Consider the following 27,862-nt stretch of genomic DNA (forward strand, 5'->3'; position numbering starts at 1 on the left):
ATTTATAATTGCTAGTAATTATCAATTCAATTTTAAATTTTGGCTTTGACGGAATAAATTACATAATAATTTGAATTATTAGTTTTATGATTTTATGAATTATTTTATGGCTAAAAATTTTCAATATTTGAAATCGGTACAGAGGGTTTCAAAAGAAAAACTTCGTTTATATATAATAACAGAGTTTCTTATTTTTATATTCTATCCAGAATAGCCAGAGATAAAATAAAATAAGCAAAACATAAAATTAGCGAATGAGATTTGCGAACTGTCTAAAACCATAACTTCCCATGCGGGAAATAAACCTTGCAGATATTTTAAAAACAAATTGCAAATAAAAAAGAAGAACATAAAAATAACAGTATTTTACAATGTTTATTATACTGTGAATAAATCATTTCAAACATAAAGCTCAAAGTTAACGAACCTTTGAATGTTTATTTTAAATCCATCTCGAACTACCGATATTTTAGGATGTGTTGATCGAAGCACATTAAATTCCGAATCTAAATTTATATAGTTCTGTTAATGATTTATTGTAATCGGTTTTTGCGAAAAATAAGCTCCAAGGATTATGGAAATTTTATGAAAAATAGCATCGATCGTACAAACAAGTACAGGACAAAATCATTAATCTGAAGATCGATTCCCACCGACAAATAATATTTATATCAGTACCTTGAATTAGAAAAATTTGGTTCTATGATATAATTATATAACAATTACGCCCTCAGATAAAATCACTAATATTAGTTACGATCCAACACAATTAGTGAACTATTATATTAACAAATTTTTCTTTGCCTTTTCACATCGCAGTTCTCAAATAGACCATTGAAAATTTGGTAACACTTCTTTAGATCATGACCTGTATCCAGTAATAACCAAATAACTATTTATTTTTAATTAATAGTAAGTAGGAAGATATTTAGCCTTGCAACCACAAGGTTTTAGGTTTAATTTCATTCCAAATAAAAATAGCATTACCACAATACAGCCAAAATTTGAAGTATATATAAAAACATATAATCATAATTAGACTGGACTACAATTAGATTTCCTTTAAATGACCATAAGTAGAAACTATTAATTGCGTAAAATGAAAATTATATAAAAATGAAATTTATACTACAGTAAAAAAGTAAGAGTAATGAGAACTCATATAAACTTTCTTAGAAACCGTAATCAACGCCAAAAGAGCAATTTCATCATAAAGACATTCTTGTCTCCTTTATCTTTGCCTTAAAAGTAAAATTTAATCCGTATAATAAAGTGAAAGAGAGCATTGGTCTTGCAACCACAAGGTTTCCATTTCAAAACGCTTGCTATGTACCACCTGATATCAAGCAGTAGTGATATCAATTTGAATATATAAACACAAATACGTTTGAAAGTGAAAATAAATAGCTCTTGAGTAATTTCTACAATAATGTACAAGTATGTGAAGTAGAAATTTCATTATGAACAAAAAGAAACTAATATATATCTAATGATAAAGCATCTTGTACAAAGTCATTATTAAACCAATTTGGACATACAGCATGCAACTATGGGAATCATAATCCAAATCAGAAAGCCTTAGAAATATAATGATGTCAAAATGATTTTAAACAAATGTCCTAAAGTATGTTCTAAATTGATTGATCCATTTAGTCATAATTATACATTGGGACAAGTACAAAAACTGCTTCAAAGATCCACCAAATTCTTTGCTAAGAACTCTGTCGCAATACCACCAGGGCTAGATTGAGAAGAAAGCTCATTTTATATTAATCTCTGTTCATCTCAATATCACATATTGGTCGAAGATTTTGTAATTTGGGCGCTTTTCTTAGCCTTGAAACAGTACTTTGTATCGTATTGGAATAGTGTGACAATTATTGTAGTATATTAATACAAAAATATAATATAGAAGTTCGATCCAATTTCCAATAAAAAATTCAATTTCATAAATAAAAGCTGAGTAATAGAAAAGCTCTTTTCACTATGTTGAGCAGCAATTAGAACTTAGAATTTATTATTACATATTTAATTACCTCCACTATAGGCTGTTGTGCTAATTTGACTCTATTCTAGTCGATTGCAACTCAAACAGTTGTCCCATCTCTGACTCTGTGAGTGATAAATTATTATTACTATTCCTGTAATAAGACGAATTTTTATTGATGCATCAATGCCTATCAACATATTGCTATTTATATTTCCAAGTGATAACCGATGTCACTATTGCTTGACAATAAGGCTGCTCATAGCCAATTTTCGAGTGGCAGCTTAAGTTCAAATATTGGTGCCAAAATATAATTCAGTTCTTAACTTTACAACAAAATTACTTTCCGAACATCCAAATAGATCTTAATTCCCTGATAGTTTCTTCTCGCCAAGGTCGTCAAATATAAAATTGAATAGAGATAGGCCCAATGATGTCAGTTTGGGCATCAATCACCGAGTGGCATCTTAAGATCCAATATTGGTGCAAAAACATAATTCACTTCTTTACTTTACAACAAAATTACTTTCCGAACATCCAAATAGATCTTAATTCCCTGATAGTTCCTTTTCGCCAAGGTCGTCAGATATAAAGACAAACAAGGATAGGCCTAATAATGTCAATTTGGACATCAACTTTCAAGTGGCAGCTTAAGTTCAAATATTGGTGCATAATTAAAATTCAGTTCTTGACTATACAACAAAATTACTTTCTGAACATCCAAATAGATTTTAATCCCGATTGTTCCTTCTGCACAAGGTCGTCAGATAAAATGATAAATAGAGAGGACTAATGATGTCAGTTTGGGTATCAATTTTAGAGTGGCAGCTCAAGTTCAAATATTGGTGCAAAAATATAATGCACGTCTTTATTTTACAACAGAATCACTTTCCGAACATCCAAATAGATCTTAATTCCCTGATAGTTCCTGCTCGCCAAGGTCGTCAGATATAAGGACAAATAGAGATAGGCCTAATGATATCAATTTGGATATAAATTTTCGAGTGGCAGCTTAATTTCAAATATCGGTGCAAAAATATAATTCAGTTCTTTACTTTGCAACAAAATCACTTTCCGAACATCCAAATAGATCTTAATTCCCTGATAGTTCCTTCCCTCCAAGGTCGTCAGATATAAGGATAAATAGAGATAGGCCTAATGATGTCAGTTTGGGTATATTATGGGAACAGTTTACACTTTTTTCCTTCCTTATCAGAAATCTCGGTCAATTAATTTGGCAAAATCGGACAGTGCGTTATCGCACACCATTGCCGGCAGTTTGTCTTGAGACAACGCAACCTTGGCACGCGATTCCTTCGCCTTTCGTTCCGCAGATACGATACGATACACCTGGGCAATTTTTCATTGCTACGCCATATAAATCAATATGCCGCAATATTTAAAAGGCTAAGGAAAATGTATAATGGAATCAGGAATATAATGCATTGATTGGATGATTGGATGATTGGATCGATTGCGAATTAGTAATGCTACATTGATCTCGATGAACCCTTGACTGTGGCATATGTGTACAACTCCATTCGATTAAAATAAATACATGTAGTTCAAGCAAAAATACTAAAAATTTGATGATTATACTTTATTGTTTTTTATCTTTTCATGGGGTAAATGATTGTAATCATCCAAAAATTGAAAATAAAAACTTTTGCATATGTTTACGTTTCAGAGTTTTTTGAAATACCTTAGAAAAAATGGATGTGTGTGTAGTGTGTATGTATGTATAGATACAATTTTTTTTGGAAGCACGGATGAACCGATTTGAAATATTCAAAGAACATTCGCTAACTATTTATAAAGAGACATTCTGATAAGTTTTTGGCAAAAGTCGGTCCCAGCCGTTCCGGAGATATGAAGTAAAGAGTGCAGAAAATGGAAATTAAGTTTTTGCGAGAACAGAGCATCTGATTTGAATGATTCAAAAACATACCATTAGTAATGATCAAAACTCGTGGTGAATAGATTTTGGCAAATAAAGCCTCAACCGTTTCAGAGATAATGTGCTAAAAGAGTAAAAAATTGCACTTTTTTGGGAGAACTAGGCATCCGATTTGATTGATTCAAGTAACATTTTGCTTGTGAAAAGACGATTAGTTTAGGAAGGCAACGTGTTTTTACATAATAAAACACTTTTATTTAATTTCCATTTTATTATAAAAAATGATTTGGATTTTAATTGAATTTTAACTTTACAATTTAGTTTATATAATTTTTAGAAATATAAGATAATATTCTTCAATCTAACTTTGCTTAATAAGTTTTGCTGCTTATTTACTTTTTTGTCGTCCTCGAATAAACTCGTCGTCCAATTTATAAGCTCTTATATTTTGTCTATTAAATATGAATAATGAATGTTGCAGTATTTATAATAATCTATTCGAAACCATTTAGTTCTCGAAAATTTTAAATCATTCAAATCGGTTGCTTCGTTTTTTGCGCTTATTGCTCTGTATCTCTGAAACAGCTGGACCTCTCCCTGCGAAAACAAAATCAGCATGTCTATCCATGAATAGGAATCAAATGTATTTTGAACAATTCATATCGGTTCATCCGTGTTCCTACTTTTCGATTTTACCTATCCATTTTTTCTAAGGTATACCAAAATGTTCTAAAGATCCTAAATTTTGAGATTTTAAAATTTTTGAAAATTTTTGCGTTTTAAGGCTTAAAACATAAAGATGCAAAAAAATTTCATTTTCATATTTTTATTATAAAATATACTACGGGAAGTTAAAAAGTCTATAAATTTATAGATTAATGTATAATTTTTAAAAATATTGGACAAAATATAAAAATTTACATACTTTCAATGTGATATTTTAAAATTTATAAATAAACTTGAGCAAAATGAATACTAAAACTGGTCGTAAATTTTAAGTAAACACTACATCAAATATATCAATAGAAAAAGATCTTAATTTACTGATAATTCTAGGCTCGAGGTCGGCAGATATAATTATAAAGAGATAGACCTGATGATATTACATATATACATATATTGATCGGTATATATATATATATATATATATATATATATATGTATGACAGGCAAGTGCATCAGCAGAGTTAGACTCGAACTCAGTTTGGGGAATAATAGTGTAATAGGTTTTGCATTGCCATTTCACACTGTAGTGCTCGATAGGGGCTTGTTTTCATTTGGAAACATAGATTTGATCTATATTTTCAAGTGAAAATTGATATCACTACTGCACGATGTCAGATTGTCAAGAGCGGGGTTCAAACTCACGACCTCACCCCTCACTGTCTCTCGCTATATATATATGGTCTTTAATATGAATATTTTGGAATTTTTTTGCTTCTATTGAAAGTATCCATAATAGGTACCACCCTAAATATATCAGGGTCAAAGTGTAGAGTGTCAAAAAAAAATCGCAGGTGCACATTGCGATTTTAGTTCTATGGGTCATTTTCGGAAACTCAATTGACTGCGAAAAAAATATTTTAGCCATCAAAAAAAATTATGACTATCAAATCGAAGATATTTTGTCTCTTAGAAGCTTTAACAAAATCAAAAAAAATTCTTCTATCAAAAACTAATAAAGAATCTTTTATTATCTTTGCAGGTCTCCGGTCTGAGGTTCGAAACGCAACTGCGGACCCTAAACCAGTTTCCGGACACCTTGCTTGGGGATCCGGCCCGAAGACTGAGGTACTTTGACCCTTTGCGAAACGAGTACTTCTTCGATCGGAATCGGCCTTCGTTCGATGCCATCCTCTATTATTATCAGAGCGGTGGCAGGCTGAGAAGGCCGGTCAACGTGCCCTTAGATGTTTTTAGTGAAGAAATCAAATTCTACGAACTTGGGGAGCAGGCCACCAATAAATTCAGGTGAGGGAAAAATTACATAATATAAATTAACCACTTCGGTATGTGCGCTTATAGGTCGCAAAACGTAGCTCACAGCCGGCATGCAACGTTTGTACGCTTATTACGGTCATTCACTAAAAGTGACGCCCGGCTGAATGTGACATTTTGCAGCCGTCAATTATACTTGACGCTGGCACCGAAGTGGTTAATAGGGTATAAAAAGCTCTTTGCTTTAATAAATGGTAACCAGCCATACGATTGTTAGAGATTTGGGATTATAATCAGCGATCCCAGGTTCGACACTTGCCTTGGGCAGTCGATGCCAGATAGTCGTTGATTTTACTAGAAAATACATTTTTTTATTTATTTCTTAAAACCAATCTGAACCTTTGCTTCAATGGGATTATTTGCGATTGGGTACATGGCGTTTAGAAATTCTCCCAGTAAGAAAGTGCCTTACATAAATATATTTCTTGTCAATTTATTAGATCTTGCGACCACTTTCTGCTCAGTCTTCTGATCGGAACTTTACTAGAAAATATAGATAGCAATTTGTAAGTAAAAGTGTTCCTTACCTGGCATTGGTAAATAAGTCATCAATATTACATAAATTTTACAATAAAAATTCACACATAGAAGCAACTGTTTCATCGGTGCCATCTATATAATTGACGTAGTTATATGAGCCAACATTTTCCACAATAATTTATTAAATTTTTAAGTTTTGATAATTATTGGAATAATACAAAAAAAATCTATACAATTAACTAACAATATGTTTGCAATTAAATGAAGACACTAATAAGAACTCTCCGTAACATTTTTGTATATAAAAAAGTGCACTTTTTTAATATTGTGTGAACAGCAAATTAGAACTTAAGAATTCTATAGTATGTTGTTCTGATTTAACTTATTACTACTATTTTAAATTATTAATAATAACTACCTTATTTAATCAATGCGAAATACAAAATCCATGGGAACATTTTTTACAAAAGATCATGTAGTGAGAGAGTAGGGTGGGGCACAAAGTTCTAATTTGACTTTGAAAACTTATATTGTAAAAACCAAAACAGATTATATCATAACAAATAACACATATTAAACAAACAACTATCTGACTATGTTCAGTAAAAATCCCAGCTTATTCATCATTCTAAAAACGTGTTTTTTTGCCGTTTTACAAAAAAAAGTGTAACTTGGTTCTTTTTACTCCATACGCGGGGTAAATTGGGTCGGCCGGGGGTAAACAGGTCCAATGTTCTAATAGTAATTTTAAAAGAATTTTATAAAATAATAGGTACATTATTTAACCAATGCAAAATATAAACTTCATGGATACATTTTTACAGAGTTAACACTGTACATAACTTTGATCTGGTATTTCGTCAGAAATATTCATCAACAGAGTGGAAATAAGTATTTATTTAATTTTTTTCTAAAAATTACTTATTTTAACTTAATTTACATCTACATTTGCTACTTTATTATTACGTTTTATTATTTTATTTACAATACTTTACCAGGATAAATGTTTAGTTGGTCCTTCTTACACCGCCTACATGTGAAATTTTAAACAGGTTATATGAAAAAATGTTGAATTTACCTTTAAAATTACAATATATGTTATAAAACAATTAAATAACGTATACTTAAAAATTATATTCAGTTATCATGAACTAAATAAAAGAGCTCAAAATAAAAAAGAGTGCGCGTAAGGTTCACACGCAATTGAAGTAAAACTTTTTTGTTATCACAGGATGGCATTTCAATTGTAAATGAATACATTATATAACAATTTCAATGTTTATTAGTAATATGGTAACACTTATGATGCACACATTTATTAGTGTCAGCCATTATACACATTTATATAATGATAGATTATAAATTATATATTTATAATAGCATAACGACTAATCACAATCGACCCGTATAAAAATAATATAATCGAAAGCGAGTGATTATTGGCACTCGACTCGGCCGTAACGCGCTTCTGTTGCATTCGTACGGATTTTAATTTAGTCGCGCCTAAAGAAGTTTTACTTCAAAACTACCATGAAAATTCATGATAGTTATCTCCTGATAGCGACATCGTAGGAATTAAGGTGATGGCTGGTTACACATCTTTTGCTCTCTACTTTAAAATAGTATAAACAATTCTGTACTTCAATTGATTTTGTGATATTGGTGGTAGATCTTTTCTCCCACGGACCTTTAAGCTCCGCCATACCTCCGCCTCGAGAAATTTTTATAGAACAAATTATTGTTTGGAAATTACTAAATTTTTTCTTTCTCTTTCAGGGAAGACGAGGGCTTCATCAAAGAGGAAGAAAAGCCACTGCCCTCGAACGAGAACCAGCGCAAGGTGTGGCTCCTGTTCGAATATCCCGAAAGTTCTCAGGCCGCACGCGTAGTCGCAATTATATCCGTGTTCGTCATTTTACTTTCCATAGTTATATTCTGCTTAGAAACATTACCAGAGTTCAAACACTACAAAGTCTTCAACACGACCACGAACGGCACCAAGATCGAGGAGGACGAAGTTCCAGACATCACCGATCCGTTCTTCCTCATAGAAACTATTTGTATAGTGTGGTTCACGTTCGAGTTATCAGTGAGATTCCTAGCGTGTCCAAATAAACTGAACTTTTTCCGGGATGTAATGAATATAATAGATATAATAGCCATTATTCCTTATTTCATCACTTTGGCAACCGTTGTTGCCGAAGAGGAAGACACTTTGAATCTGCCAAAAGCGCCGGTCAGTCCGCAGGACAAATCGACGAATCAGGCGATGTCCTTGGCGATCCTGAGGGTGATTAGGTTGGTAAGGGTTTTTAGGATTTTCAAGTTATCAAGGCATTCCAAAGGGTTGCAGATATTAGGGAGGACCCTGAAGGCTTCGATGAGAGAGCTGGGGTTGCTCATTTTCTTCCTGTTCATAGGTGAGATACATGGATTTTATTATAATATTAAGAATGGATATGGGTGGATGAAAGTAAAGATTGTCTACATTCATTTTTGTCTATTATAGTAAATTTAATTTAAATTAAATGCGAATGTAGATTCAATTATTGATAAACTACTCTATATTGTTCAAATATTTTTTTCAAATTCTAGAACAGAGTTCAAGAAAATAATTTGGAATGCAAGGTTCATTCTAGCAAAAAACAGCTTAATTGCTATCAAATTTGTTATAAATCATTATTGATATTTTTTATCTTTTTACCTAATCAATAAATATTATGCTGAAAGTCACGGACCTTGCAATAATAATCCATGAAATAATTTGATTTTAGAAAGATTTTTCTAATTCTTTTCTTAGACCATTACTTTTACGTAGGCTATTGACTCTTATAAAGAAAATCGTAAGACAAGAAAAATTTTAAATGTAGTAGTAAAGCACAAAAAATCCAGAGCTTCCACTATTGTTTTTTTTTTACGAATGTAAATTTTAGTGAGACAGAAAATATCCTATATTTCGGAAGAAGGCTGCCAAAATTTTCCTTTTAAAATCTATTTTTTTACAAGCGTGCATTAATCATAACCTGGCAAAACATTGAATATAGACAGATCTATACTTATTGATCAAAAAAGTATTACTGAACGAATGAATATATCTGTATATGTTTATGTTCAAATTTGATGCTACTTTTATAAATTCTGCAATAGAAATTAATTGCAACATTTTTTGCAGATAATTCCTTAACCTTATATAAACATTTTTAAATATACGATTAGAAGAAAGACACTATATTATGCTAACTGAATGATATAATTAGATGCATTTTTTCATACATTTATTAAATGATCATCATAACAAGTTTTACTAGAAGTTATTTAGAAATAGAAAAGGAACGTGACAAACCCTTGAAAAGAGAATTTACCGGTTGGAGATATAAAAATGAATGAATTTTTGGTGATCTAAGCAAACGATGTTTTCAAGCGATATTTTTGGGCAAAATTATTTTTGAAAACAATTATTTTGTGCATAAAATTGTCGTAGATTGTAACTGATACTTTTCGAGTGAATTTAGAATTTCTGTAATCGGTTCAGAAATATTTTCAAGAAAACTACCAATTATAACTTTATTATAGGTACTAAGAAACTACTCGGACGATCACGATAAACTTTAACTCTAACTTTTTTTTATTTTCCCAATAGCCATTAAATGTAATAACATGTAAGAATTGTAGCAATTATATTACTTGGATCATTGTAATTTTTATAGCTCACTTTAACAAAACTAACTTATATTTTTTTAACTAACTGCATTCAACTTTTAAAAAACTAAAAAATCATTATGGTGCAAAGTTAAGGTTCAACATAAATTTACTTATTTGAAAATGTTGTTTGCTAGATTTTTCCGTAAACTTTTTGGTATTAAAGTAAAAGTACGAGTAGGTTGAGGAAAAAAACAGACTATTACTTATTTATAAATATATTGCTCTAAATTATTTTACCAATTAATTGGAGACCAAAGTAAAAAGTTTCTATAAATGGTTTGTTATGTTTCCAGTTCTAAATAGATGAAAAAGTTCATAAAAATAATTTATTAGATGCAGGGTTTAAAAACCTTTAGTATTTTTAACATTAAACACGCTAGAGATTCCAAGAAATCTAGACTAGTTTTAAAAGCGAAGACATCTAGTTAATTCTATCATTTAGCATGAAATAGCTGTAAAACACGAAAACACAGATATTATAATAATTCATTTTGATCACAATTATTTTTATTTCTATAAATATTTATTTGGTTCGACTTTCAGAAAATTTGAAATGCAGTGCAAGTATTAAAGAAGATATAAAAATGTGTTTCATATTTTCTGAATTAAAACTTAATTTGAATAAAATTGTTTATTTTCAGGCAAATGTTTGATGATATTAATATAGAATACAGTGTGCATTTAAATTTGTTTTCAGAAGTCTAGCAGTAACAAATTCCTTAAAATATCTTTCTTTTAAATTATTTAAATATATTACTAACAATTATAATCATGTATTTGAATATCTAATGAAACTTAAATCATATTCAAAATTATTAATGATTTATTAAAAAAAAAATAATTTGGAAAAAAATTAAATAATTGAAAAAGTATCATTTTATACAAAGAAAAGTATTTTTTTTAAGTAAAACATGTGGAATTTCCGAACAAAAGGTCATTTTAGAATGAAGCAGCAAAAATATGATTTTTTTCAAAATAACCCTTAAATGTGAGAAATAAAACTAAAAAAAAATAAATTAAATTAATAAATTTTAAATTTTAACTATGAGATGAATTCGTAAAAATTGGTCCAGTAAAATATTCGGTCAAAAAAAAAATAATTTTTTACTTTAATAAACCGACTCTAAAATATTATTTTAATTCATCATTTTTTATATAAAAATTTATGGCTTACGTTGAAAAATATTTTTCAAAATATTAGCAGCCAAATCTTCCAAAATTAAAAGCATTAAAAAATAAAATATTTATTTTGTACGTTTTGACACAAAATATGAGCTATGTAAAGAAGCAATTTGTAAATTATGAAAAAAATTTAAATACAAAATAAAAAATTAGAAAATAGCTTAAAGGGGTGTGGCTTAAAAGTTCAAGTTCTACGTCGCGTACAACTTGATGCCAAGCAGTTCTTATATTTATTTTCATTGAAAATTAGGATTATAATTATATTTTAAAGCAAAATTAGTCCTTTCATACCTTTCATACCTTACTGCAAAAAGTTTCCATTTTCCTCACAATAATATAAGGATAACTACTGGGTCGCTCTCTAATATATAAATGTAATAATACCAGAATGAAGCATTTGGTTGTCTTTTAAAATTAATTAGAAAACAAATAGTCATCACAAAAACGACATATACAAAATGCCAAATTCGGGTTGCTGTTTAAAAAAATTAGAAAAAAAAAATAAAAACTGACATATACAGAGTGTCCCAGAACTCTCGCTTTAATGTATGAGAGAAAAACATGTGAGCAAAATGCCTTAGCAGTTACCGTGTTATCTTTGGGTTTTTATGTTTTTAAAACAAAATTAAACTTGAAAAATTCGAAAGTTAAGAATAATACTATCACCCCGTTTCGGCTTGATGTTAAGTCCTGGGACACCCTGTATATTATAGATTAGTCATGTTGCGATGCAAAATTCTGATAAATTAAAAATAATCAAATTTCAATTTTGATTTGATACGAATTTACTTCCTTATTTGTATGGGTTGAAGAGATATTAATTATTGGTTCTTTTCTTTATTGTAAAAGAATTTATATGTTTAAATTATAACTTACATAAATGAGTATTGATATTTAAGTATGTACTTGTTGGCGGTTCAATCCTAACTGATTCTCTCTTATTGTACGAATAAAGGTCGATTTATAAAAGTTATATTATATAAATGCTAAATTTAGTACTAACTTACAAACTTAAAATTACAATCTTATCTTAATAAAAATCTGATAACATAAAATATTTTGATAAATACATAATAATTTTCAACCATATATTATTTATTATTATTAGTATTTTCATAAATTGGTAATGACACGTTTAAACCGAAACGTACAAAATAAATAACTTAATTGAGAAACTGGCTGCTATCGTTTTTAGGAATATATAAAAAATATTCAGAACATCAAAATATAATTTATAATTATTCTAAATATCAATATTTAAAATAGTCTATCCATCACAATTTCTTTTATAAAAACTCTACATCTCATACAAATATATAAATCTTCGATTATGTAAGAAATTTTTCGATTATCTCCGAAACAACTAACTAACACTTCTATATTTTTTCTTTGCCTAAAAAGGCGTAGTACTATTCAGTAGCGCCGTTTACTTCGCCGAGGCCGGTTCTGAAAATTCATTTTTCAAAAGTATTCCGGACGCCTTTTGGTGGGCTGTGGTCACAATGACGACCGTTGGATATGGAGACATGAGGTACACACCGAAAATAGTCGGATCAACACGAACCTTACCCCCCAAAAAAATATATTTATTAAGACCTTAAGGCTGTGTTGTGTGTTGTACCCGATTTTTGGAACCTGATATATTTTTCTAGAATTATGTATATTTTTGTTGTGACAATTCTGTGATTCCTGATATTGTGCCTTTTTGCGTGGATATATTTATGTGTTGTGAAAATGAAGAGGAAACTAGCATATATTTTGTAATATTAGTCATAAGCAAGTTTTATTTAATATTAGGTAATTTATTCGTGTAATATATTTTTTATATGAATATTTAAAAAAAAACTTTTTTTTGCACTATAAATATTTATTTACGGTGACCGCGTTATTCTTTATAATAAGAATCATAATGATCAAAGAATTCAGCATACAAAAAAATCTTAAAACAAATGATTTATCTTACATTTTACAAAACTGAAAACAAATAATGAAACTAATACAGAATTAAGAAATGCCTTTGATGTGAGTTATAAGGGTTAACAATGACCTACTGAACCAAAGGGTTCGCATGACCCGTAAAACCAAGAAAAACTAATCATTCACAACGTTTTGTTCAAATGTTGATTTTAAGACGAAACAAACTAATCCCCTTTTTGTAAATCTTAATTATAATAAAATAAATTACAAAAATTGAACAATATTTACAAAATCAATAACTACCTCAAAGTCTATGAAAAATGTATGAGAGTCAACATGACCCATTAAACCGAAAAAAAAGTTAATCATGCGAAATCCGACTCTTCGGTGCGAATGATTTTATCACATAAATGATGATTTAGTTCAAAATTTTAGCAAACATGAAATTATGCTAAACGCAAAAAATATGCTAGTTTTTTACAATACATGTTGTAAAATAAAGAGATTTGAAACAAATCATTATTTGATCAGTTTTGCATTTTCAAGCTAAAAGTTTCCAAAATCTTTCAAATCTTTTTTTTAAATGTATGTAAAATTGTTGTGGAGTTAATTTGATGTTTCTATTCTCAAATCAAAAACCAAATCCCAAAAATCAATCCCAATTATGAAACCAATGAAAAACGGACACTTTTACAATTTTAATAACGAATATTTATTCACAGGATTAAATAACAAATTTTGAATTCTTTCAGTTTCCCAATATCAGATTTATTAATATTTTTATATTTCAGAGAATGTAATAAAGAACAACATATGAGAAAAACAAAGGACTTGATTTTGATAATATTTGATGTGTTGTGAAAAAATATGAAATTTAATTTTACATTATAGATATTAAGAGAAAATGTGTATGCAGTGCGGATTTAATATGTTTTTGCTAGATATATATGAAGGTTCAAAATATATTTGGTATGTCGAAAAGAATTTTATAATTGAAAATTAATTTCACACTGAACAAATGGAAGCGAAAAAACAAATTTTATATGAAACGCACATTTTTATTAGTTTCTTTATTAAAAATATAAATATAAAATAACCAGAATTGAAAAGGTCAAGGTAAAAATTAGTTATGAGAATTTCGATTTAAAGTAAAATTTATTTGGTATTAAAATTGTGAATTTTAATTTGTTGTATGAAGATAGTCCACATAATCTACTGTGTGTTTTTAAGTGAAAAAATTCAAAAATCTCATTTTAATAACTAAAATGAATATTATTAATTTTATAGCTTGATTATAAACTATTATCAACTCAAAATCAAAAGATATTAATTCTTTTTTGTAGGATTTTTTTCAATTAATACCAAAAATTTTTTTTTAGTTTCTCGATATATATGTTGACAGAATATATCTATGGTGATTTTAAAATATAAAACGCCTTGTAAATATTTTTTGAAAAAACAATTGGCTGAACAATACTGTTGAAGATTAAAAATGAAAAAATAGTAATGTAAGGAAGTTAAATGTCCAATTGTAATTTATCCTTTAAGATTTCACATTGCCTTTCACGCCGCAATGCCCAAATAAGTTAGTTTTAATTGAAAATTTATATTCGACCTATTTGTTTTTTTTAAGTAAAATGCTATTCAACTTAGTGAAAACAATTTTTAATTGAAATTATTACGGCTGACAATTGTTAATCAAAAAATTTGTTAAATGTCTTTAAGGCAGTTGTAAAGATAGTAGTAAATAAAATAAAAAAATGAAGCTATACCAAACGTATTTTGAGCCTTCCACATGTAACATATAAGCATAATATTATAATTATTATATATTATATTAATCCTAATATTTAACCCCATGCACCCCCCAAAGGTGTGGTATTGTTCAGTAGCGCCGTGTACTTCGCCGAAGCCGGTTCAGAAAATTCATTTTTCAAAAGCATTCCGGACGCCTTTTGGTGGGCTGTGGTCACAATGACGACCGTTGGATATGGTGATATGACGTACGGAACTCAGATTTGGAAAATTGATATTATTTTTGTTCGATTTAGTTTGAGTTTTATACGAGCTGAAAGGTTTATTAGCAAATTTTGTCACGATTGGACGCTTTTGGCATAATAAAAAAAATTCTTCGAAAATCCAACCCATTAGGGTTGAGATTAAAAAGAAAGTGCTTGGTTTTGAAGAACTGTAAATAATTGTGACTTGCTACATATATAATAAGGTTCTATATCCAAAAACATACGATTTTTGACTCTGCTTAATTTTTACTATACAATCAAGTATACACCTTTCTTACCTGTGAATACGAGCGTAAAAAGTAGTAGCATCTCGTACAAGCCCAATGCATGCAAAAGTAGTAGCATCGCGTACAAGCTACCGAGAAATATTGATATAGAATACTATCCTTCCCGCCAATTAGGTAAAATCAAAAAAATGATAATCGAGAAATTGCTCATCAAAGTTTTTGTTCTGCTCATATACCTGCTCGACACTAGCTCACTATTTTTTAGATGTAACCTTGGACCATAGACTCAGCTTCACAAAACATATCAATATGGAAATCGGACAAGCTTACGGAATGATGAATTTACTGAGACCTTTTTTAGCCATAACAGCCCGCTGAGCGTGAAGAACAAGCGGACAACTATACTTAACAATAAAATGACCGCAACATGGAACGCGACAAAAAAGACTAACCGACGATGACTACAGACAGCACAAAACAAAGCTTTACAACTAGTTCTCAATAAATCAAGAAGAACCCACTGACGAGACACTATTACCTTACAAAATGTATATATGAACAGACCAACGTACCGAGAGCACTCGACCAAATTAAAAAACTCACTGGAAACTTTTACTTGAAATGTAAGAATCACTCAAATAACAACATCCAAGTCCTAGACCAATATACACCAGAAATGGTTTGGTAGGGCAAACACGCCATGCCAAACTATTGCCTGATCGATTCCTAGCAGCAAATAATACTTGGCTCATTACTCTGATTTTTGCGAATAACCCCCTCGAATTTACCCCTCGAATCTTTTTGGGTTTGTCTTTGGGCGAAATTTTTCTTTCCTTTTTTTTGTCACAATTATGACACTTATTTCTGTATTCAAAACCAGATAAGATGGATACTATACCACTAGTAAATATCCAAACAAAGAGAAAAATGTTATGCACACATATATATTTATTGAAATATATGTTTTTGAAATTGAAAACGAACTATTTCTTCCGTAACTCCGTAAATAATGTGAGTTTGTTTCTAAAATTTTAAGGGTATATTCTTGGTTAGTTTAGAAACACATTTTTGCAAAAAAAACGGTAGTTTAAAGCTCTAAAGCAGGCGCCCCCCTTAAGTAAAAGTTTCAAATTAATAAAAAAGGAAGAATTTCAAATGAATATCAGAGGAATTATATGAAAAGTATTTCGTTTAAAGTTTAAAGTGTATTGTGAAACATATCATATCCACTGACAATTTATTACAAATTAGTTAAATAATTTAAACAGTACCATGACTAACTTTAAGGATATAGTCATTTTTTTATTCATTTCGGTCCATGAACTGATATTGCGTGCATTTGAGGTTATTTATATAAATTAATAGAAAGTTAAAAGTCAAATTTTAATTTAAACTTTTAATTTTAATTTTAATTTTTTTGAACGAGGGTATAGGTACGAAAAGATTAGAATAATTTGTATTAAAGCATTTTGACAGTTTTATACGAAAATCACAGCGTAACATAGTCTTTTTTACAGCAGAATCGGCCCATTAATTTAAAGAGCAGATGTGCAATTTTATACTTCATTGTTAGAAATGTCATTATAATGTTATTATATTATATTCAAAAATAAAAATATATCCAAATATCTATTTTGAATAACAAAAATTTGTCTTGAAAAATATTTAGTCCAAAGTACTGATTTTATCCAGCTACAAATAATGCCAAAAGCGTTCTTTCAATAAACTCATTAACAATATTTATCAAATATAACAAATATAATATTTTTTGAACAAATATATTGATGATGAGTTTTTTAATAAAATTTAATGCATTTAAAAATTTTGGTTTTCGTTTGTTTGTATTTAGTTTGGCGATTGGAACACACTAACAACGCATATATTTCAGTATTTATTTAGTAATAATTTTTGTGTAAATTTTACTAAAAACAAAGTGTGGATATTTTTGGAAAGAAATTTACAGAATGGGACATAAAATCATCATCATCATTCTGTAAGTTCCAAACCAAAAGTTCAAGTTCAAGTACAGGGTTAACATCGCTTTTAGTAATTGATAAAAATATTTTCGAATAGTTAGTCAGCAATTTATTTTAAAAATTTAATAATAATACATTAAATTTTTGAATAATTAATTAAATTTTGAAGTACTGCCATTATTATCTAAAAATATTCTAAATTTCAAATAAATTGCTGATTTATTTTCAAGTACATTGTCAATAGAAATTTTATCAATAATAACATTATTTTTTGTTAATTTTAAAATAAATGTGATGCAGACAAAATTGGGTGGATTTATAGATAGTTTTAAAATATTTTATTTAAACTTGGAAAACTTAAAAATTTTAGAATATTAAAAATTCTATTGACAATTTCTATACATGCATCATTAATTTGTACGTTCTCTCTGTTCATTTAATAACCACCACGTTCTCCAAAATATTTTTTTATAACTATTTTCTAGATTTTTTTAATATTTCATATTTTATTAGATGACCAGAGAATGTATTAATTTTTTCATTTATTTCGGCTTAAGTTTTGTTTTGTTTTAACATTGCTAACCCATCTATTTAACGCTTGCACGGTTAGATTTTTCATAATTCAAAACACCACCAAATTAGTTAAAATATTTATATTAGAAATTTTACTTAGAAGCTTAAATAGAAATTTTAATGATTTTTTATATAAAATTACAGATGCACGAAATTTTTACATATGTATTTTAATGGAAATATTATCTTGTTATATCTCTATATAACAAAATGATTTTAAATGAATAATTTGTATAAACGTTGCTCTTGTATGCACAATTAATTTTTTTTACAAACAACGAGTGGTATTAGACTTTAAGGAAAAAATAATAATTATTATAATAAATATCCACAAATAATTTGGTTACTAAACAAATGATAAATCTAATTGAAAAGTTGGATTAAAGTTCTCGGAAATTTAAAAATAAATACTCTTACAATAAATTTCAATTGTGGTATACATATTTTAATTTTTTTTTAAATTAATCTATATGAATTTTGAAAATTTAAGTGTCCTTGAAATTTAGAAAAAAAAAAAATCACTAAAAGTTTTGTAAAAAGGTTTGAAAGTATTAGAAAAAAAATTCAAAAATGTTGTTCAAAAATGTCGATTAGGATTTTGAAAAATTCGTTAATTTTTAATAATTTCAAATTCTTGAAATTTTTGTTTCTTGATACCGAAATTTGATAAAAAAGCATTTTTAAATGTGTAATATTCTATATTAAAAATCTAATAAAATAATAAAAATCTAGTTTTGTAAATCTAGGAAAAATATTGATAATTTTAAAATTTAAAATCAAATTTTATTAAACACTCTGCCTTTTTTTCACAAATAACTTAATATCTTTCGGATAAAAAAAAAATAAAATTGTTGTCGATTATAAGATTTTTAAACAAACGTTTGTTGTTTTTTAAAAAATGTTAAAAATTTCAATCATTCGAAATTCTTGAATTTTTAGTATCTTTGTAAAGTTATTTTTTTATTTTGAAATTTTGTAAAGTTATTTTTGAAATTATCATATTAAAAAGTTTATAATGTATTTAAGTCTAGGAGACCGTTAAAAATTTTAAATTTTCAAATCAAAATTCACCAAATACTCTGTTTTTTTTCGAAGTATTTTTCTATAATTATCTTAATGTATTTTGGATGAATAAAATTTAATAAATTAAAATCAAGTAAATTACTCAAAATAAAAATATAAAAACTAATTTTAAATAATTAAGAAAGAGCTAATTTTAATCTACGATTTTAATTTAAACTTAATTATTTTTGCTTATACAAAAAAAATCATTGCCGTTAAAATAATATAAATTGAACTATTTATTTATTATAAATCTTTTAGTGCATTTACACTGATAAAAATCAATCTTAAACTTGAATTTTAGAATTGGTTAAATATTTTAGAAATAATTATATAATAGTACCAAAAATCTCTTAGTTAAATTATAAATAGCTTAGCTTTTAGATTTATTTCTAGAAAAAACAGAAGACTTAAAATTTTTATTGCTTCTAAAGGTAAGATCAGTAGAATTTAGTGGTTTGAAAATTGCAGATTTTCAGATTTTTTTTTCGAGTGCGTGTTTGAACTGTCACCAGTTTGAATTAAAAGAAAGATCTAGAGGACATTTTGCTCAACCATAAAAAAATATTGAACCACCTATTAATAATATAAAAATCAATAACATGATGAAATATTTCTGCTAAAATCGTTTTTTTAGTATTAATAATTACATTTTGAGCAAAATGTTCGATAGCTTTTTCTCCACACATTTTTTTCTCGCGATTTAAAAAAAACGAATTTTGAACACATTATACGCGATGGGTTAGTAAATATCATTTTTCATCAGTTTTTCTTTTTAGAAAATTAGTTTTTTCACGTTTTTTCACTACAGGAGTAATTCAAAAGATCTAAATAATATTAATTTTAAACTGATGATTTAATCAATTTATAATGTAAATTACTGAAAATTTGGTTTAAAAATTCGTTATAAAATGTTTTGAAATTTAAATAATTTAATTCTAAGATCTTTTGTATTCCTCGAGTTCGATAATTCTACAAGGAAAATTCTTTGTACCGGTGATGTAATAATGTGAATATTTTCCATTCGAATAATAATTTTAATTTTAATAAAATTTATCATAAGATTTTCAGCAGACCATGGAATTAACACAAACAAGATCAATCAAACTAATATCATTCGCAGAAATAAACTAAAATTATGAATCCCATCCTTTAAGATCCAAAATAATCCAAAAATCCCATTGATCCTTTATATGATGAATATTTGCATTTAGTAATTTGACCAGAAAAAAATTGTAAATATTCTATAAATGTACAGCATGTTTGTTATTGTAAACAAAAAAATGAGAAATGTGTTTAAATGTTTATAAAAATTTCAATGGTTTATGATTATATTAATATTGTGATTCGATGTCTCATGTACTCTTTCAAAATTCTAAAAACTCTATTTTTTGACTGTTTAACGGGTTGATGATAATTTTGTGTTAGTAAATTAAATTTTATTTATTTTGTATTTTTTATACAAATATTGTATATACAACCAAACATACATTCACATACGCACAAATGTACACAAGTTCATTTTAATTAAAATTTTAGTCTTTTAAACTAAATTTATTTTAATTTTTTATTATTTCAATCAATATTTAAAAAAATATTATTTTTCTGATTAAAAAAAAACTAACGCAAAATTACGATCCGTTAATTTCTATGCTTTAATCTACTACTTAATTTTTGTTTGCTTTCTTAACTCTTCCTAATGCATTTTTGTATGTATATATTTATATTTGTTAAACCCTTTATACTTTTTATAATTTATGTATAAGATCAAATAAATAAATTAAAAAATTAATTAAAAAAATATTAAATTGTTCCAACAGATGGATCGAAAGATCCATAGCCATGTAAAATATATAAAAAAAAAATGCTTTGAACATAACGAAACCTCTGATTTCATGGAATAAATTTCAAATAAATATTTTAAAAAATATTGAATCATTTATTTATTTGATTTTTTACACTTTCCTTCCCCTGTCCCATTATTAAAAAAAGCCCTTTTCCAATCAAAATTTCAAATATGTGTCTGGCTGTTGTTCGTTGTGCTGATGAAATTATTATATATTGATTATAATTAAAAAAACAGCAAATGCTGTCTGATTTCTTAAATGTTTTTCAAAAAAAATATCGAAATGTGACCGATGCTACTATAAAGGGCACATTGTGAGATACTGTTCAAAATAAATATAGAAGAAATTTTGAAGACATCCCAAATGGTAAAAAATCATTTTATTGAAAAAAAATTTTGCAATTTTCAGTTAAAAACTAATGACAGTATCAAGATCATGTTTTATCACAATGGGCCCAAAAAAAAACTTGAAAAATGAAACAAAGAATTTTCTATGTGTATTGCCTACATGTGCCTGATCCATCACTGCATCAAAATTAATATTTCACTATGCATTTTTGTTTAAATGTAATTATTTGTTTATGTGTATAATCAAAATAAAAAAAATTATTTACGAGTTTACCAAGTAGGCTCATTCATAGAAATGGATAGTAAATATAAAAAATTATTGAAGTTTTTGTGCTCAGACTTCAATTTTTCTCATAAATAGTGTATAATTATAATAATGCAGTTACTTACTTGTAATGAATTTAAATCATTTTAATAGATTTTTTACAAAATGTAAATTTAAAGACACTTATTCCAAAAAAAAAAGTTTTTGAGACATGTGCTTCTTTCAGGTGAATTGGCCTACTGCTTCAAGAATAAAATTTTATGAAAACTACAAGTATCATTTTTTAGTTCCAAAAATTTTAAAATCAAGTTTGTTTTTCGTTCATAGTTGCTTTTAATGGTTTTATCCACATGATATATAGATAGATGATAGAAATTTCACATTACTACCAGTATTAGTTTTAACACTCTCATAGGAAATTAGTCGAGTTTAGTGTCATGTTAATATTTGCATGAAATAGATTTAAATTTATGGTACAATAAACAATAAATTTTATGTGGTATATATGCGCTAATAACAATTAAATTCAAATAGTACCATTTGATTTGATTCGATTCAAATTGATTATATTGTTATAGTAGTAGTTACTGTCGGATATTATTTTCAAAACTAGTTAGTAAAATTAATGGACATTTGAATGGATTAATTAATTTATTTGATAGTTACGTGGATTAATCAAAATTTAGTGTATTATATTATTAAAGGAAATCAATACACTACGAGTTGCTCTTTTTTGGATTTTTTTTGTTTTTAAGGGAGCATTCTGGTCTAGAAACATGAATTTTATACGATTTTTAAAAGGCTATGAATAGGGCAAACAATAATTTTACTGTATTTTTTTTAGTCGTATGTTTGGAATAAAAAACAACAAAATAAAAAATTTAAAAAAAGTCATGAAGTTGTAATTCTAGAAAGAGATGAGTGAGGGGTTTCAAAAAATTGGCACCAGATCATAAAAATGATATTAGCCCTTCAAATAATGTGATGAAAAAATTATATGTATATTATTAATCTAGAGTAATGTATGAACTACGGACAAGTTGAAATAATTATTTTTCACAGAATAGCGACTGTCTAAAAAAAATTTACAACTTTCTTAGATGTTTCAAGAATTTTTTTAAAAATAGTAAAAATCAGAAATTGGGGATGAAGGTACTTTATACTGATAGCAAGCTTATAAAGAAGACTCAGTAACAATTTCAAGTAAATCGGTGCAGTAGAAGTTGAGAAATCGTGGATATGGTATCGAAAAAGACAGTTTCGATACCACGTTCAAAGTTTCTTGATACTTTCGAATTTTTAAAAAATAGTGAAAATTGGAATCTGGTTAAAAACGTAGTCATACTGATGACAAGTTTATAAGGAAGAATTTAAAAAAAATTGATCTGATAATTGTTCTCAAACAGCTATATTTCTAAAAATATTTCTAAATTTAAGAAATTTTTAATACACATATTCTTCAACAGTTAAACTTTCAAAATATGAAACAAAACAAAATCGTCTTTTTTTCGTCTAGACCAGAATCCCCCTTAAATACAACTAATTTTTTTGTCTACGTTTCACAAAACTCTATCGTAAAATTTCTTACTTTGTCCAAAAGTTTTGAAAATCGATCGATATTTTTGCGTTTTGTGTATCAATTTTCCCCAAACTAACCGATCAAATTTCCTTTTCCCCAATAGGCCCGTAGGCGTGTGGGGCAAAATAGTGGGTTCCCTTTGTGCCATTGCCGGTGTGCTAACTATAGCCCTGCCAGTTCCTGTAATTGTGAGCAATTTCAATTACTTCTACCATCGGGAAACCGATCAGGAGGAGATGCAGAGCCAGAACTTCAACCACGTCACCAGCTGCCCGTATCTGCCAGGCACTTTAGGTGAGTGGAAAGAAAAAATTTGAAATAAAATTTATGGAGATAGCAAGAGTTTAGTAGGATTTATAACATATTAACCCTTTCCACTCGCGAATTTCGTGATTTATATTAATTTTGCCACAAGAACGGCGGCATCCGAGTCGAAAGGGTTGATTGTGTTGACAATATTACGCACATAATTGTCTAAATTGGTTTATTTCTTTATCTCCTACATATTTTCCATTCGAAGTCGGTGTAAATAAAAGAAAAAACTGCAGGTGAAAGTTGATATAAAATTTGCTAGAGAATTCATAGAGCCTTAATTTTTAGTACGTGCAAAAGTTTGCGAGCTTGTCCAAAACAATTTTGCGGCGACTATAGAATAATTTGTTTTATTGTTTTTAAATCTCTCTTAAAAAATACAGTTTCAGGGCCGATTCTGCCGCATAACAGACAAATGTTATGGTTATGGTTATTCAAGGCCATGTTACGTTTCCACTTTCATACATTATGCTCCTAAATCATACTGAATACTGTCAAATTGCCATGTATTTGTTGTGTATTCAGGCGTTTTACACATAAAATGCAACGTCACTCGTATGTTATGAACCTGAGTCAGAAAGACCTTGTTATCTAACATAGTTTTTTTTACATTTGTGCGGTTTCCAGGTTAAGTTTTGTATCTGACAACCTGAGAAAATTGCCTTACCGCACACCAACCACATGGCTTTTGTCAATATTTAGAACAAATTTGTATGGCAAGTTCTTCATAGCATAGCCTTGCCATATCATTGGTCTGTTATTGCAGAATCGATCCCTTAATCGTCTATTTTTTGCTGTAATTACGATAAGTGATTTAGCCAATAATGATAGTTCAAACCTGCCGAATATTTTTCTCAAAACTTTAAAATCATATAATTATTACGATTTTTTCTTAATTAGGAAATAGCCCATTTTATAAATTCAAGCAAATCAACACAAATTACCATTTTAGCAAATATTAAAATTTGAAAACTTTGTGAAATGTTTGCAAGTTACTGTACAAAATTGACACTACTCAATTTTTTTTAAATGTGACTGTTTGTGAGCATTTTTACCCAAATAGATCCTTGACCCTCAAAATTGTCGAGTGTAATAATAAATAATTTAGTTAAATTTTTAACTATAGTCAAATAATTAACAAAAGTCAAAATATGGACAAGTTTTGGAAATTATCTATTGCTTTGAAGTATAATGTACCGATTTTGCCGTACAACAGACCAATGTTATGGGTAAGACTATGTTTGTAGAACTTTCCATACTAATTCGTTTTAAATATTGTAAAATCCATGTGGTTGCTGTGCAGTCAGGCGTTTTACTAAGGTTGCCCGATAGAAAACTTAACCTAGAAACCGCACAAATGTCAAAAAACCGATCTTAGATAACAGGGTCTTTCTGATCCAGCTTCATAACATACGAGTGACGTTGCAGTTATGTGTAAAACGCCTGAATGCACAGCAAGTACGTGACATTTTGATAATATTCAGTATGATTCAGTAGCAAAATGTATGGAAGTTGGAACGTAACATGGCCTCGCCATAACATTGGACTATTATGCCTATTTTACATCCTAAATTCAAAATTCAAATTCAAAATAAAAGAAACTAACGCACATGTTGAAATATTTAGTTGTGATCTTAGATAGCAAATTACATTTAATTCAAAATTGCAAGTTCTTTATTTTTCACTCGGATGCACAATTGAACTTTTTGACTTGTGTCACTTTTTTGCCCGAGTGCAGTAAGTTATGCCAAACAATTGAGAATATCTCAAAGGTGAAGATATCGTGATATCACCAACTATATACAATATTTTTGGCAAAAATAGTTATTATATGGTTATTATATTGAGATAGTTAGCTTTAAAATAGATATAATCCGCAATAAAAAAAAACTAAGTCCAGTCATTTAAGCTTAAATTAAGGTAAAAATCTCGGAATTCGAGATATCCAGCTGTAAGTCTGTAAATAGTTGTATATTGACACCCGAAAGTTGTCTCAAAACCTACATACGGTAGGGTGTACGCAACATATGTAGGTTTTTAGAACTTCTTTAGTGTCTATATAAAAGTATTTACAGACTTACAGTTGGGTATCTCGAATTCCGAGTTAAACTTACTATAATGACTGGACTATAAAAAAAAATCGGCATCTTCTAATTCAATTCCCCTTAATTCCAGGTCAACACATGAAGAAATCATCTATATCTTCATCTTCCTCCGACATGATGGACCTCCGCGAATCGGAAGCCCCGCTCGCCGGGGCCCTTTTGGGTCCGCTGGGGCTCGCCGGAGCGCCCTTACTGCCCGTGTCGACTGGAGGGGCCGTGGGGGAAGTTATCCCTTCGTTATTGGACAATAATGCAGGGAGGGTGAATTGTGTCACGTCCAGGCACAATAGCGCGTTGGCCGTTAGCATAGAAACGGACGTCTGACTACTGGGTAAGGAAAAATTAATTTAACTAGTTGTAAGTAGTATTTTGCCTTATGGCAAGTTGCATTAACTTCCCGAAATAATATATTAATTAGTGAATGATTTCTAAGTACATAAAGTTAGCGTATGACATTCTAATATGAGAAACTCTTGCAGATTATTCAATTGTGTATTTTTTTTATTACAAATTATTGAAAAACAAACACATGCCAAATACATACCAGGAATATTTTCTAAAAGCGCGTCCGAATATTGAAAATTTTAATTAATTTTCATAATTAAACTATGTTTCGTGGGACTATTATATTTACTATATCCATTGAGACCAGGAGATCTCTCCCCATACTAAGCTTTATTAAAATCATCGAAAAAAAAATTAAGAATAAAATACGAAGAAACGGTCTGGCCGTTGATGTTTGCCACAAACTAAATCAGCACGATTCTCAAATTATGCCTTTCGAATAGTTTTTGAATTTTCGAAATAGACACCGAATTTTTTTGCTAAACCGTAGACTAAATTCTGTGCTTTTCAGCTAATTCTGAAGAAACAGCAAAGCCAGTGGTTTTCAATCATTTTTGAAGCGATTAACCCCTCCCCCGTTCTAATAAAAAAATTATTGCGCAGTACTCAATTTTTTGAACTATTTTTATTCGTAGATATTTAACTGGTATAATCACACTACAAATAGATATGCAACATTAGGTAAAAATACTATTTTTTATATCGTTTAAAATTGTTGGGTTATTTTTGCAAATAGGATTTTGGAAACAGCTGTACGCCCCCTTGTAACAACCTTGTTTGCTCCATATGTTTCAAACCGGAAGGCTTAACTAGTGGGGCGCATGGCATCGTGCCTTAAAGGCAAATTGCTGGAACTTCCCGTACAGTGATCAAACATTCGAGAAATGAAAATAATCAATAATTGTTTTGAATAGTTTCAAATAGATTTTTTTGATAATTTAGAAATTTTCTCAAAATTTTGAAATTTTTTTAGAAGTTTGAAATTTTCTGGAATTTTCTCAAATTTGAGAATTTGAAAATTTTTGAAAATATTCGATTTCTTTGAAAATTTCAAAAATATTCTCAATTTTTCGTAAGAAATCTATTTTCTTTTCAAATTTCTCAAAATTAAGTTTTTTTTAGAATGGTGAAAAACTTCGAAAATTTGATTTTTTTTTGAAAATTGTTAATTTTTTTTTGAAAATTTTCAAAATTATCAAATTTTTTGCAAATGCATTTTTTGCACACCGTCTACTCATTTGTTTGAACATTTACTTGAACCATATAAATGAACTACAAAATTAAAAATCTTTGTACGGAACCCAAAAACAAATACACAAATGTGTACGCATTGTTAAAACATCTATAAAATGTCTGATAATTTGATGTACATATGTCCAATAAACATTTTTGACCGCCAAATGAAAAAGTAAATAAAAAGTATCAAAGTAAAAAGTATATTGAGTGAATTTAATCAGTACTTCATCTTGTCAATACAAGTGAAATGTTTTTTGAATCATTTGAATCGGACGCTCCGTTTTCTCAAAAATAGAATTATCATTTTTAGCACTTTTCGTCCCGTATTTTCGGAAAGGCTGGACCTGCCTTTGCCAAAAAAACTAATCAGCACGTTTTCTTTTTAATAGAAATCGAATGTTTTTTGAATCATTCAAATCAGTTGAGCAATCATTTTTTCTAAGGTATGCCAAAATGTTCAAAAACCACTGAAACGTAAAGATATATAAAAATTTCAATTTTCGATATTTTGGGATTACTACAACTTACCCTACGGAAAGTTAAAAATAGGCCAGTAACAACATGGCGTTGCCATAACATTTCAATTTTATTGGATAATTGGCCCATGGGTTTCATTCGATTCAATAATTAGCAAATCGGATTTTCTCTTTCGGGAAGTTAATGACAACTTTTTGCCACTTAGTTTTCCAGCATCTAATAATGTCGTTGTTTTTTTCTATTCCAGTTAAACAGACGTGGCCGGCGGAGCCGCTGCGACTCACACAAGCGCTAACGGCCGCGATTCGATTCTCGGCCAGCGGCCTA

At 28.6% G+C, this 27,862-nt stretch overlaps 1 protein-coding gene across 1 annotated transcript in view; it reads left to right on the forward strand.

Annotated features, from left to right (window-relative positions):
* The window catches only part of LOC113374607 (potassium voltage-gated channel protein Shaker-like), a gene marked incomplete at its 3' end in the record, with an annotated part of 102,665 nt that extends 77,017 nt beyond the window's left edge, over nucleotides 1–25,648 (forward strand). The window contains exons 5-9 of the mRNA XM_026614584.1: nucleotides 5,590–5,855; nucleotides 8,139–8,782; nucleotides 15,037–15,166; nucleotides 23,164–23,354; nucleotides 25,548–25,648. Of these exons, the coding sequence (XP_026470369.1) occupies nucleotides 5,590–5,855; nucleotides 8,139–8,782; nucleotides 15,037–15,166; nucleotides 23,164–23,354; nucleotides 25,548–25,648 (1,332 nt within the window). The remainder of the gene's footprint in view (nucleotides 1–5,589; nucleotides 5,856–8,138; nucleotides 8,783–15,036; nucleotides 15,167–23,163; nucleotides 23,355–25,547) is intronic.
* Between the last annotated feature and the right edge of the window lie 2,214 nt (nucleotides 25,649–27,862).

This window comes from Ctenocephalides felis, unplaced genomic scaffold, assembly GCF_003426905.1.
Source record: "Ctenocephalides felis isolate EL2017-DRISC unplaced genomic scaffold, ASM342690v1 CF-g0.4_SCAFFOLD_01886, whole genome shotgun sequence".
In the NCBI taxonomy this organism is placed as follows: Eukaryota; Metazoa; Arthropoda; class Insecta; order Siphonaptera; family Pulicidae; genus Ctenocephalides; species Ctenocephalides felis.